At 38.0% G+C, this 14,836-nt stretch overlaps 1 protein-coding gene across 5 annotated transcripts in view; it reads left to right on the forward strand.

Annotated features, from left to right (window-relative positions):
* The window catches only part of LOC100556446 (proline-rich protein 5), a 224,284-nt gene that overhangs the window by 130,794 nt on the left and 78,654 nt on the right, over positions 1 to 14,836 (forward strand). For 4 of the 5 annotated variants that reach the window (XM_062981963.1, XM_062981960.1, XM_062981959.1 and 1 more), the window contains 4 exons: positions 1,073 to 1,150; positions 2,304 to 2,432; positions 2,850 to 2,953; positions 5,663 to 7,091. In XM_062981963.1, the coding sequence (XP_062838033.1) occupies positions 1,073 to 1,150; positions 2,304 to 2,432; positions 2,850 to 2,953; positions 5,663 to 5,860 (509 nt within the window). In that variant the 3' untranslated portion in view covers positions 5,861 to 7,091. Of the gene's footprint in view, positions 1 to 1,072; positions 1,151 to 2,303; positions 2,433 to 2,849; positions 2,954 to 5,662; positions 7,092 to 14,836 lie in introns of those variants that run through there. The other variant, XM_062981961.1, reaches the window with a different exon arrangement.

The raw sequence follows: 14,836 nt of genomic DNA on the forward strand, positions 1-14,836 counted from the left end.
TAAAGACTGTTGTAGGTATCATTGATAAAAGTCACATTTTAACAATATATATTTAATTTTTTAAAATTTAGACAGTTGGCATGTTGAAACCTGGATAACAAAAACTGAACACCATTTTATGTATTCTTTAAAATTGCTCTTTAAGCATCCTGTTCAGGCATAGTTTGTGGGAAGTAAAAAATTACCTGTTCATGGAAAAGCCACAAATGAACTGGGCATATTTTGCTGCAGAAGAGAAGATTGAGAGGAGATAGGATCACCATGTTTAAATATTTAAAATATTTAAATATTTGAAAGGATGTCCTAAAGAAGAGGGAGCAGGCTTGTTTTCTGCTGCCCTAGAAGCTAGAACTCAATAGAGCAATAGATTTGAATGACAGCAAAGAAGATTCCACCTGAACTGTGAGAGCTGTTCACCAGTGGAACTCAGCCTCAGAGTATGGAAGCTCCTTCCTTGGAAGCTTTTAGAGGCTGGGTGGCCATCTGTTGGGGATGTTTTGATTGTTCTTTTCCTATAAGGCAGGGGGTTGGACTGGATGGCCCATGTGGTCTCTTCCAACTCTTTGATTCCAAATATGAGTTCATGATTCTAGTATTCTATTGTTCACATTATTGAATTATTTCCACAAATTGCTTCCTTGAACAAATAATAGAATTGGAAGAGACCATAGGGGCCATCTAGTCCAACCCCCTGCTGTGCAGGAAATGATGTGGTTTCTATCTCTTTAAGCACTGATAAAAATTCTCACATTCTCAAAGCCTGCTGTAATTTATTTTGAGCAGATTAGTGTAAATATGTCCAATGCTACTGCTGTGCAGAAATAGTAACTTACTCAGCTCTTTCCCAGTTAAACCTGGCCCTCCTGGACCACAATGCATGACAGAAGCTCAGCTGAAAGTACACAGTCTGTGTTCTCATGAAAATAACTTGGAGGTAATACCTATATTTGTGGTTCTGATGTTGAGCCAGATATTTCTACTTCATGGCACCCGAGATTTCAGTTTTCAAGGGTCTAAACCAGTCCACAGATATTGGTTAAAGGAATCCCATTAATTTATTCTTCTTTCATAGGGCTCAAAGCGGAAGGGCTGTTTAGAAGATCTGCTAGCTTACAAAGTATTAAAGAAGTTCAGAAACTTTATAATCAGGGTAAGTCTTCATTCTGCTTTATGATCACCATCCATTATACATGTGGGAATTCTTCCCCTTTGCAGGACAGAACCTTCTAGGGAGTTTAGAGAGTCTTCTGCCTCCTGGTTCTTTTGTCGGTTGCAGCACAGTGCTACTCAAAGTGGTGGTCCATGGGCCATGCCAACCTGCAGCCTATTGGCTGAACATCCTTAAAAGGTTTCTAAAAAAGAAAGAAACATTTGAAGCCAGTGGGTGCAAATATGATGCTAGTGCATGGGGAGAAGGGTGTGCTAGCTTAAGAAGCATGGCTCCAGGAAATCTTCATTAGACTGAGCAAAGTTTCCTTTGATTTATTTTCTCTAATCAGTAAATAAACCAAATACATGTTGTAGTGATACATGGTCAACCAAAAGGTATAAAATCAATTTCACTAGACCCTTGGCTTCTTCATCAAGCAAAATTGGTAAAAAGAAAAATCATGCAGGGAGGATACGTTGTGATGTTAAGCTTAAAGTTCTTTATTTGCTTAATATGAAATTTGTTTTCAAGTAAAATGACAAAATTACGTGGCATACTTTTAAAAATACACAAAAAGAAAAGAATAAAAGATTTGGCATAACAATTGGAAACCCCTAGAGTGGAGCTAGGCTTGGTTGTTGTATGAACATGAATTTATTTCCTGCTTGGACTCTGGAAAAAAGTCAACCCACAAAACATTGGTAGTCATTTTAAATATTCAGATGAATGAGTCTTTGACTTTAAATAAACCTCCATGACGACTACTTCCTTTGTTGACCTTGGACTGGGATTGTTGCTGTACTTGTTCCTGACTGAACTCTCAAACTCCTCCTGATGACTACGGCATTTTGAATTCAGGATTTTGTCTTTTTCTCTCCCTCAACAGTTTGTGTGTAGGGACCCCAATACGGCTAGTCTGCAAGGACTCTAGCATTTGGGGCTTAACTCTGAACAAACCGGGACTTCTGTTGCTTTTGAAACCTCTGTTTGGATAAACGGGACTTAGCAAAACATGACAGTTGCTAATATCTGTTGAAGTTATTAGATGGGGTGAGTGGGAAAAGGCACCCAGTGCCACATCTTTTTGTGGATTGTGTCCCTAATAGAAATGATCAGTGGTATGTTATACATTCATCCAACATTTCATGTTTAGGAAAGCCTGTTAATTTTGATGAATATGGAGACATCCACATCCCTGCAGTTATCCTTAAGACTCTCCTGAGAGAACTCCCTGAGCCTTTACTGTGCTTTGATAACTATGATGAAATCCTTGGAATTACCAGTGAGTATTTCTTAGTTACATGATTCTGCCTTATCTCACATTTTACCGGTAGCTATGCCATTAACCCACACCAAAGTCTTAAGCCTGTGTGTCATGGTATAATATATCTACAAGCCAGGAACTTGTTTTTAAAAGATATATCTTTTTGGATTTTAGTGAGCAATCCTACAACTGTCATGGACCATTTGCATATGTGGTTTAAAAAGGTGTGGCTTTAGTATATCTAAAAGTGTATAGGCCAATTTTATACAACAGAGGTTGTCAGTTAGATCTGTAGAATGTTCTTCAGTATTAGCAAATATTTTAAGCATAATGGAACCCTAAAAAGGCATGACGACTTTGGAGATGAAGGCGAACTCTGCCTATGCTCCTCTTTGACTACTAAGAATAAGTAACACATGTTCTTTGTTCAAGCAGGTGTGGAAAGTAGCTTACGAGTGACTAGATGCAAAGAAATTATCCATAGACTTCCTGAGCAAAATTATGCTGTTCTGAAGTTTCTAATATGTTTTCTCCATATGGTAGGTGGAAATTAAATCTTCATGATTATTGCTGCTTAATTTTGAAACTGTCTTGTAACTGAAATGGGTGGCAGAATGTTTGTTCTCAAAATTGTAATGAATTGATGGAATATTAATCAGCAAATTAGTAGTTTCAGATTGCAGTGGCCTAATCAGTGTCAATGCAGATTAATAACCTCTGTGCTTAATATAATCTCAGCAAGCTATTTTCTGAATCCTCACCTCATTTGCTATTATTTTGCTACAAATATCTTTTCAATGTTATAGATGTAAGTGCCTTTTTTGTCCACTGCCTTGGTGTATGTACTTCTTCACAGCTGAGGACCCTCTAGGTTTTAATGAGAGATATAAAAGTGCTTGGTGACATCTCTTGTAATTTGGTACTACCCTGTTTTCCCTAAAATAAGACATCTCCAGAAAATAAGACCTAGTAGAAGTTTTGCTGAATTGCTAAATATAAGGTCTCCCCCTAAAGTAAGACCTAGCAAAGGTTTTGTTTGGAAGCATGCCCGCCAAACAGAACACCAGAGCATGCAGGATCGGTAAATGTACGTACCATAAAGTGTTGTACATGGAAATAATGGTAGTAACAATAAATTCTTGATAGGATTCACAGTTTGTCTGGTTATGCTGGTTTGTGATGACAACCACTGTACAGTATATAATAAATGTTCATTTTTTTGTTCAACAATACATCTGAATTCTTTTTCATGGAAAAATAAGACTTCCCCTGAAAATAAGACCTATAGCATCTTTGAGAGCAAAAATTAATATAAGACACTGTCTTATTTTCGGGGAAACACAGTAGAACTTAGAGTTGCTTCTGGATGTGTAAGTGCAGACATGAGTTGATCTTAACACTCAGGTCTGGAGCTAAAGCTGATTTGTCCTCTAATGTTCAGTGGCTAAAGGAGTGTTTCACATTTGTCTTGGGAGGAAAGCTAAATAATTTCCAGTTAGCATACATACAGGTCTGTTGTTTAACCTGTGGTTTTGAAATTTATTAATTAATTGGGCTCCAAATGGTCCACCACAGCATTGTTTTCTCTTAGAATTTCATTCTACATAATAAGTAAATAGTTGGGGATCGTTGTTTTTCCCTTAACCTTCGCAACACCCCGTTTGGAAATTAAACAAATGATTTTCCTACCCCCATCACATGTTTTCCTTCATTCAGCTTTCTTTTCGAATTATCTGCCTTCCAATCACATGGGAGACATTCTCTTCCCACTGTCTCCTCCTCATTTTCTTTTACTTGAAGAAATTCTCTGTATTGGTTCTTGCTGAAGTACTTTTTAACACAAGATCATTAAATGTGATTTCTTCTGTATTATTCTACAGTTTGTAAGTACAGATGTATCTCAATTCAAATGTTAACTCTATTAAGCTTACATGGTTAAAAAAGAAATAAATTACTGTTCCTTCCTCCTTGGTTCTAAAGATTATGGTGGAAGAAAGGATTCTATATTTCCCATCTTGGCTCCACCCTCCAGAACAACGGCATCATTATCTTTACAAGTGATGTTAAATTTTGCATTTTAATACATCTCTCAGTGGGAAATTTAAAAAGAAGTCGATTGCCAATCGACTTAGGAAGTGTAGGTAAAAAAACACACTTTAGGAATGGTGAAATACCCACGGTATGAGCTTCGTCATGTGATGGGCTCCATCAGTAGTTTTTCTTAAATAAGTGGAAATTCTGATTTTATTGCATGTAATCAAGTCCCTAAGTAGGGTTCTTGGGAAGTTGGAGACTGTCAAGAAGGACTCTGTAACTACGATGAACTTTAGGAAGAATGCCTCTTTATAGTGAAGAATGCAGATCACACGAGTCTTTCTTTTAATTTTCTTTTCTGGTTGGATATTTTGCTTTTCCAAGCCTTCTGCAGTGTACTCAGTCACAAGAAAGCTGAATTGTGAAGGAAAGACAGGGCACTATAGCTTTGTGCTGGCTGTTCATTCAACAGCTAAGATGGGAAAGGATGTATATAAATGTCTAAGTCCTGCTGCCCACCCTATTTTGTCCTTTCCCATCCAGTTCTCTGTGTTACCATGTTTGGAGAGAAGATCTGAAGGAGGCTTGGGGTGTGCAAGAGCTTGCTGCTCCATCTTTTAACTATCGCTATATTTGTAACTATTGTGTATATTTTTAACTAATGAAGCCTATATGCTTTACACATTTCACAATAATAACACAGTATGAAGTTTGTGTGCTATGACTATGAAATGTTTAATGATATACTTTAATTTCTTAAAACAAATAGTCAATTTGATAAGAAAATATTATTTGCATATTTTTAAAACAAATCCATGAGTTCAGAACATTCGAGAGGTTTTTAATCTCAGCTTTGCCAAAACTGCATGAATGACGCCATATTTTGTTTAGCCCTTGGGTGATTACTTCCCTCATTTCGCTTTTTAAGAAGTTCACTAAGACTTTTCTTTCCAGGAAGGCTTTTATGATTAGCCTCTCTTTCTGCCCCAGTTTACGGTTTCTGTATTTTATGCTGCTGCTGCTTCTTAATCCCAATGAACACTTTAGATTTTATTGTGTTGTGTGTATTCCTTCTTATTTTATTCTAAGACATATTGCAGGAAGCTCTTTGAATTAGAATCAGGGTGTAAGTCTAATTTGATTTCTGAACTGTGATAGTTTAGCTTTTAGTATGCAGTTTTGAAATACTGATCTGCATGTCTTTCCTTTTCCAGGTGTCACAAGAAAGCATTTTCAACAAAATGACTAGTTCCAACCTTGCCTGTGTCTTTGGCTTGAATCTCATCTGGTCCCCCAAAGGTGCTCCTTCCTTTAATTCTTTAGTACCTATAAATCTTTTTGTTACATTATTGATAGACTTCTATCCCACAATATTTGGTTCTCGAGCTGTACCTGGTGAACAGGCACCTTGAAAATAACATGAAATGGAACAGGCATTTGATCTCTCAGCCCATTGGCACTTTCCCAGCTCTTCCATCTGAGATCCCTTTGGAGATGCTTGAGACAACCTGGGGCTTCTTTAGGGCAAGACTCATTCTTCTCCTGTATGGTGTTTTCCTAATCAAATGTTAGATGTAAAATTGGTGTGACTTTGAGCAGGGCTCTCTCAAACTAGCTTTACTAGTTTATCCTTTTCTTGAAACTGGAAAAAAATGTATCAAAAGAGTTTGGATGTAATAGAGGTTGTTGTGCTTTTGTGGTTAGCTGTTTTGTTACTGTAATGATAGTCATTTATTATTTGTTTATTTGTATCATCTGCCATTCTTGTGTACTTTTTGACATAGAAAAGAGCTGCAGAGTGTGGATTGTGTGGATTGCAGCTTTTGATTTTAGCCAGAAAATGCAGGAATTATTAATTCAGCCAGACAGTGTGGTTGATGATGATGATGATGATGATGATGAAGTATTCCTGTGTTCTGGGGATGTGTTACGTAATGGTTTAAAAATTGTTAATTTCTGCAAGGGAAAAGGAGTATTTTCAAGAATTTTCTCCCTTCTGCCTCACATCTTCAAAAATTAAACCCACCTTAGCAAAGTTTGATGCGGAGAGCAGCCAAGGATTTGGATGACTATACAAGCTTCCTTTCCTCTTCACCTGCCTTATGTGACATTGGTGGGGAAACAGATGAAGATTTGGAAGGTTGTATCCTTCTGTCATGAACTTCTCCATGCAACTTTGAGGGAGAAAGGCAGCCATGGATCGGAAGACTGTAACCTTCCAGTATCCTTTCCTGGTTCATCTGCTCTCTACGTGATATGGACGTGAATCCGTTTGGGTGATTCCAGTTTCATTGATTTTAAACATATACCAAAAATCTTTCTTAAATTGAGACTATCATGGCAGATGACAGTTCTTTCATTCTCTAATCCACATCACTGAATTGTTGTTAAATGCTGTTAAAACAACTTTGATTAATGGCAACCCTATGAATGAGAGAACTTCAAGACACTGCTATTAACAGCTATGCTGGGGTCTTGCAATGTCAGAGCTATTTGTTCCTTAATTGAGTAAATCCACTTGTAATGATGAGGGAATTATTGAGATAATAAACTGAAAAATAATATAACAGTATAAAAATAATAAAATTTAAAATAATGTGATTCAACTGCAGCATTACAATAAAGAGCAATAGAAAACATAAACCTGTAAACATTGTAGTCTATGAAAAGGAAGTTTGGAATGCTATTCAACTGGGCCATCTCATCCCCAGCTCTCACCTGGATCATTCTAGATCAGCGGTTCTCAAGGTGTGTTCCGCAGAGTCCTTGGGGCTCTCCAATGCATTCTGAGGGGCTCTGTGGTTGCCGCCTCCTCCTCCTCCTCCCCACTCCTGCTCTTCCCCCTCCAAGCTTTCCCTCCTCTTTCCTGCTCCTCCCCCTCCCTGCCTCACTTGCCCCAAAAGCCTTTATCTTCCTTGCCTCCCTTGCCCCCCCCCCCGCTTCTCTTACCACCAAAGCCTTTTTTCCTTGCCCTCCTCTCTGACCAGATCCTTTCCCCCTCGCCTTCCTTGCTTCCAAAACCCCATTTCCCTCCCACAGCTTAGGGGGTGCTTTGGTTGTGTTTTTCCTGTGTGGCAAAAGGGATTTGAACTAGAAGCCCCCAGGGGTTTGTGCTGTTATATTGATGGTGATGGTGATGACGTGATGATGATAATTACAAAGACTGGATGGCCATCTTTTCCTTCATGGCAGAAGTGGGTTGGACTGGATGGGCCCTGCAGTTGCTTCTATCATCATCATCATCAGTACTACTACTACTACTACAAAGGCTGGATACTTTGGGAATACTTTGTGCTTTTCTTGCATGGTAGAAAAAACTTGAACTGGATGATCTCTGGGGTTTCTGCTATATGTTGATGATGTTGATGTTGATGATGATGACAAAGGCTGGATGGCTATCTTTTCCTGGCAGAAGGGGGTTGGACTGGATGATCCCTATAGTTGCTGCTGTTATTATTAATACTGGATAATCATCTATTGGGGGTGCTTTCATTGTGCTTTTCTTGCATGGCAGAAGTGGGTTGGACTGGATGGTTTTCCACTGGAATACTTTTAAGCTTGTGCTGGTCCAAAAAGTTTGCCCATGCATACACACACATACACACACACATTATATGTAATATAGTATGTAACATAATATATAAACAATTTTGGGGCTCCATGAGAAACTTGCTTCAAAAAGGGCGCAGTGACTTAAAAAATTGAGAACCCCTGTTCTAGATTATGAACAGGACATCTCTTGCTGTTGAGTTATGGTGACTCCATAAAAATCATAGTTTTCTTAGACCAGGAATACTCCAAAATGTTTTCGTCAGTTCCTTCTTACAACATCTGGTATTCAGACCTCTTTAGCTTCTTAAATCAAACAAGATCTGGTGCATTTGGGGCATTTATGTCAGGGTCCTTCTCTTACTAGGGGCGCAAAAAGACATAGCTATCAATATGGTATGACACCCTAAGTACTTGCAAAAACTTTGTAGCTGGGGTTACTTCGGAACGAAAGCCAAATGCTTCAAATGTAATCTCAAAAAGCCTTAAAATGTCTCAGGATTTTAGTATGTTTTATGTAATGATTAAATCAGCTCCTTGTTTTGAATTGCATATGAGCTGTGTTCTCTCAGTGGTTTTGAACAATCAAAACTCTTTATCCTAGGTACAACATGGAGATAATAATTTTACATAATATATAGGACTGTAGTCAAAGTTACTGAATTTCTCATCTTCAAAAGGGAAGTTGTGTTTATGTCATTTTTGCAGCAAAAATTTTGTGCCATATTAAATCAGTCTTTAAGGGACCAATATGACTCTTGGTTGTGAAGATATATGTGAAGCACTAAACCAGTACTAAAACTGCTAAGTATTATTTAGTCTTAAAAGTACACAGTACTTTGTCATAGTGAGTTAGCAATCCATACACTTCATGGCGAATTCAAGGAGCCCCCGGTGGTGCAATGGGTTAAACCCTTGTGCCGGCAAGACTGCTGACCAAAGGATCGGTGGTTCAAATCTGATGAGTGGGGTGAGCTCCAGCTTCCCATGCATGGACATGAGAGAAGCCTCCCACAGGATGATAAAACTTCAAACATCCGGGCGTTCCCTGGGCAATGTCCTTGCAGACAGCCAATTCTCTCACACCAGAAGTGACTTGCAGTTTCTCAAGTCACTCCTGACATGGAAAAAATGGCAAATTTAGATTTCCCTCTGCATGAAATGGCATAGCTGGTGGGACTAAGGGTTCATCTACTGACCAGTGCAACCACAAGCTGACTTAAAACTGCAGAGGCCAGAAAACACATGCCACCAATGTTCACTGAAGCATGGATTAAAGGGTATACCACACGCCAAAGAAAGTTGCAGTAAAGTCTGAGTTAGGCCCTTTAATATCCTGCAGCAGATTCCAGTATGTCCCAGACCCCAGGGTGAACTCAGCTCCGCAGAATGTGAAGCACATTATAGACACCTACCCATGCTGAAACGTTCTCTAGGATTCAGAACCTAGGCCAAAAGGTTTGCCAGAAACGCTCCAAGGGCATCGCTGGCTAGCAGAAGGCTGCCTAATTGACCTCCTGGGAGGTGGAATGGATAGTCTCCACTCCTTACGGTCACCCACCTTTTCCTAACTTTTCACCTCCTATTCCCCTGGAGCACTTTTGTGAATCTCCCCCACCCCCGAAATGGAGAGAAAACTCACGAGAGGTTTGAGTTTGGTTCTGTAGTGAATGCAGTTACCTTCCTGGACTCAAAGTCAGTTCCAGACCTTCCTCAAACTTCATTTTACAAAATTCGGATCTCTATTGCCCTGCCTTTTCCCCTACCCCCAAGTGGATGTAGCTTAAGTGTACTGTTTCCTGGTAGCACATGCCAGAGTTAACTGTGACATTAAATCAAGCCTCATGAATTATTCAGAAGGGTTTATAGCGAAATTCCTGTGTGAGAAATATATGTTTCAAATTTCCAAGAGAAGTCCTGGAGATGTCTCCCGCAGTTACTTTGATAACAGTTTCTCTTTATAAATGATAATTGCACAATTCTAGCTTTTGTGCAGCTTGGCCTCAGCGAACTCATTCCTGGTTATCAAAGAGCAATTTTCAGATCATTTCCATTGCAGAAATGAAAGTGATTACCAGAGATAATCTGCTGGAAACACACATGCTGCAGTTGGGCTTAAGACAATAAAAAGTAGAATCATAAAATGCAGAATCAAAGCTTTGCTGGTAATTTTAGTGATAGGCAGGAGATAAAGTGGGTAAACATTGCTGTTTAGTTGAACCACTGGGGCTTTAAAATTGTTTATAAGATTTGTCTGATTCTTTGATGCCTCCAGCAAAAATCAATAAAATGGCATACTTTTACTGTTCTGGATCTCAGAAGGAGAACAAAGGACACTATGTACAATTAGAGAAGGCTAAAAACCAGGCTTATGGTGCCGCAATTTCTCCCTTTTTGTATTGTGTGCACAAACAGAATGACTAATAGACTTTATTGAGAAAATCTAATACATTTATTTCAGTGGCGACCACAAATAATCTCTTCACAGCTCAAAGACTTAACATAATATGAGACATGGGCTTTTGAAGAATATGTACATTTGATCTGATGTACATATGCAGGGATTTAGACAGTTAGTTTGGTGTATATATGTGATTATAAATTGGCAGTCGTGGTTGTTTGGTTGTTGTGGTAGAACAACCAACTGGCAAAAACCAAACCATCATCATCATGGCTACATCACAGATCCCCATATAAAATTGTAATCATAAATTTATTGTAAGAACAAAATGTTTGTCTGTTATTAAAGTTCTAAATCCAGTAGAATTTCAGTAAACAGACATCAAATTGGTCTGTACAAACCTGAATGTTTAAACCACAATGCTGACTGAGCATCCCTTATCCAAAGTTATTGGGACCAGAAATGTTTTGGATTTAAGATTTGTTTTTGGATTTGGAATACCTGTATTTGTATATGCATACATATCTTGGGGATGAGACCCAAATGTAAACACAGAATTCATTTTCTTTCATATATGCCTTATATGCATAGCCTGAAGGCAATTTTATACAATATTTTTAGAACATTTATACATAGTGCCCACAGAACTATCAGAAAGCAAAGGTGTCACTAACTCAACCTCCCAACCTTTTGGATTTTGGAGTATTTTGGATTTCCAGATAAGGTGCACCAACCAAGGGCAAGATGGATGGATGTTATCCTTGAAGTGACTGGCTTGACCTTGAAGGAGCTGGGGGTGGCTATGGCCAACAGTGAGGTCTGGCATGAGCTGGTCCATAAGGTAACTGAACAAATAAACAACAAATTGCTATTCCAGATCATGAATGTGGAAAATTTCTGTAGTGTCGACACACATGTGAAGTGCAGATGTGGAAGCTCACTATGCAATATTGAAGAGCATAATTCATGTTAATGTTGGCCTTTGTTTGTTGTGATTTAGCAGTGTTATAAACACAGGTGCGCACAGAATTTGAGTGCCATCATTCAGATATAAAATGTGAGGCATGAATACATGCTCCCTTAAGCAAATGCAGAATCCCTCCTCATCATTGCAACCATCTTGGATCATGATTGCAGCCTTTGTGCTAGTTCTGGTGGCAACCCATCAAAATGACCTTGAAATGGATGTCTTAGGAAATGTATAATTTTATTTTTACAAGTAACTTCAGTGGCCTGAGGTTAGGGAAATTTTTAATGATCCCTGTTGTAAGTATTAATTTTTATATGATGTATTTAAATTGCGTAATTCTTACATTAGTATATGATGTTTTAGTTGATTATGTATTTGTGTGTTGATGTATATGCATTGGTGTTTTAAAACTTTGTACGCCGCTTTGAGTCCCTCCATGGGAGAAAAGCTGGATAGAAATGAATAAATAAAAATAATAAAAATACAGTAGGAACAAAAAAGAATAATTTTAAAATTTTGAAATCTACCTTCCAGTGAGTTCTTTTCCTAATGGACTGCTTTCTTAAGAAAATCACAGGGGGGAAAGTATCTGTGAATCAGCAGATTCTGTGAGAGTGTTCCTAGTCACAAAGCCATCTATTTTGACACTTTTGGTATATAACTGAATTACTTACAGATAATTGCTAGTGTTATCATACAAGACTTTCCCTAGATTGTGGGGCTGAATGAATCAATGCTCTTGTACAGCCACTTTAATTCTACAAGTTGAGGCAATGTAGTACTACGGCCATTTTCCTCATCTGGTGCCTCTGAATGGCATGTTTTAACTATCTACCTCATCAGATGGGCTACTTTCCCCGGCGTACACTGCTTGCTTTCCCCTTTCGTGACGGAGCCCATTACACAATGCAGGTGTACTTCCAACTGGGCTCCATCGTGAAAGGAGAGAGCAAGTAGCGTATGCCACTGCCATGGCAACACAGGAGGCTTCCCATGTTGCCTTCAGGACAATGGGAGAAAGCCAGGTGGGATGGGAGGGTTGTGATAAGTTGCATGATGTATGGCATGGAGGGACAGGTTCGTCAGGGACCCCATGGATTTGCCACAATATGTGGCGAATCCATGGGCCTTTGTGATGAGATTCTATATGTCTGTTACTGATACTGAGTTCAGATATACAATAATATATTCCATAATTGCCTACACATAACATGTTGAAACATGAATGGGCTTTTCAACCCATCTGCTTTTACTTATGTCCCCACTTTTTCCAATCTGAATTTTGTTCAATATGGTGAAGTGTTTTGCCAGTGTGAAAATGTCATTTCAGTTACCACTTTTTGTGCTATCGCATATCTTAGTTTAATTTCAACATTTAATGATCCACAAAGATAGTTTATTATCTCTCCTCCTCTGCCTCCTGCAAGCATTATACTGTTAATTAATGGGGCAATAAAAAACTAAGCAGTAAAATCTATTGCGTTGCATCATCTTTAATGACTGGTTTTAAGCATTTCTACCATGATTAGACTGGGATTCCTTCCTCTAAACCCCATAAGCAAAATTATCACCTTGCCGCCTGGTACTCTGGATTCTTTCCCATCCCCATTATCACAGATTTAAAAATGGCCGTGTGTGGGAGGAACACTGACAGCTACGTCAAGTGATCCATTTTCTACTAGAAGGAGGGAGATGAAAGCATCATCCATAGGCGATCACACATGGTTAGGTATGATGGTCTTTCAAGGGTAGAATCTTGGCGGTAGGTCCATAAGTGACTGTAGAGATCTATTCTGAATCCACATGGTCTTTCACAGTGAGGACCATTGTGAAGATAAAAGGCATTCATGATGACGTAACAGCAACAGTCTTGGATAGCATCTGTAGGGGGTGTTTCGAATGTGATTTTCCTGCTTCTTGGCAAGGGGTTGGACTGAATGACCCATGAGGTTTCTTCCAACTCTATGATTCTACATGACCCATTTAAGATGGGCTCAGGTGTCAAACAGGAATGTGTTACAGCCCCAACCTTCTTTTCTATCTTTACTAATATGTTTCTACACCTTGTTGATGGGAAGGAAATCACATACCATATATGCAGATCTGTGATAGTAATTGTCAGCCGAAATTTCTCTGTGTCTGTAACTGCAGCACATGCCCGGACAGATTTTTACCAAACTTAGCCAATTTATTTTTATTTATACAGAATAAAATATCTGATGTCCAGTTAAGAGATTCATGCTTTGTTAAAAGAAACTGAAATCAATGTGCAGCATAAAGAATTTTGAGTATGCAAAAAGATAGGAGCTCATCCACCAATGTGTTGCACCTGAAATTCTGTTAACAGTGGTTAATGATTCTCCCAAGCATTTCTGTATATTGCAGCAAACGACAAATATGGATAGAGTGGAGTAACTAAGGCCTTGCATGTTTTTATTAATTTTATTTAGATAGTATCCAAAAATAAATTTGAACTGATTTAGAAAATTTGCATAAAACATTTATGACTCATTATTTCCATGTCATTTGTCATATGAGTTCCATCTGTTGTTTTAAGTTACATAACTAGTTTCGACTTTCCTCTTAACCTCATTGAGTAAGAGATTTGAATTATTTCCTACTTCAGAATACAGTAGAGTCTCACTTATCCAAGCTAAATGGGCCAGCAGAAGCTTGGATAAGCGAATATCTTGGATAATAAGGAGGGATTAAGGAAAAGCCGATTAAACATCAAATTAGGTTATGATTTTACAAATTAAGCACAAAAACATCATGTTTTACAACAAATTTGACAGAAAAAGCAGTTCAATACGCAGTAATGTTATGTTGTAATTACTGTATTTACGAATTTAGCACCAAAATATCACAATATATTGAAAACATTGACTACAAAAATGGCTTGGATAATCCAGAAACTTGGATAAGCGAGGCTTGGATAAGTGAGACTCTACTGTACTTGTAAAAAATAAATGAATGATATGTATAGCCTTCAGCTCATTCCATTTTTACTTAACTATATTTTAACATTTCCAGTTTCTTTGTACATTTTCAGATTCTTTTATTTGAGCTAATTTACTTTCTCAAATTTTACCTTTTTTTCTTTATACTTCATGAATAACTCCCTTAACATTAATTTACGTGCGTCCCATAGAAGTGATTCTGTTTGGGTGGATCTATTTTTTTTCCATTATTTTTCATTATTTAAACCATTCTTGCAGGAACAAGTACAGGCTTCTTTCCAAATCATAAATATTTGCCTTTTAAGACCTGTATCTCACATCAATAATGAATGAATCAAATAACCAACTGAGATACCCAATATTTAGTTTAGTATATGCTTACATGATATGTTTTGACATAAAAATGCATAAAGTCTTTTTCAGCTGGATGTAATGCTCTCCATAGTTTCAATAAAATTCTTAAGCCTTTGTTGATAAAATTTTTGAAGTTCAATCAATTTATCATTAA

The sequence above is a fragment of the Anolis carolinensis genome, chromosome 5, assembly GCF_035594765.1.
Source record: "Anolis carolinensis isolate JA03-04 chromosome 5, rAnoCar3.1.pri, whole genome shotgun sequence".
Classification (NCBI taxonomy): Eukaryota; Metazoa; Chordata; class Lepidosauria; order Squamata; family Dactyloidae; genus Anolis; species Anolis carolinensis.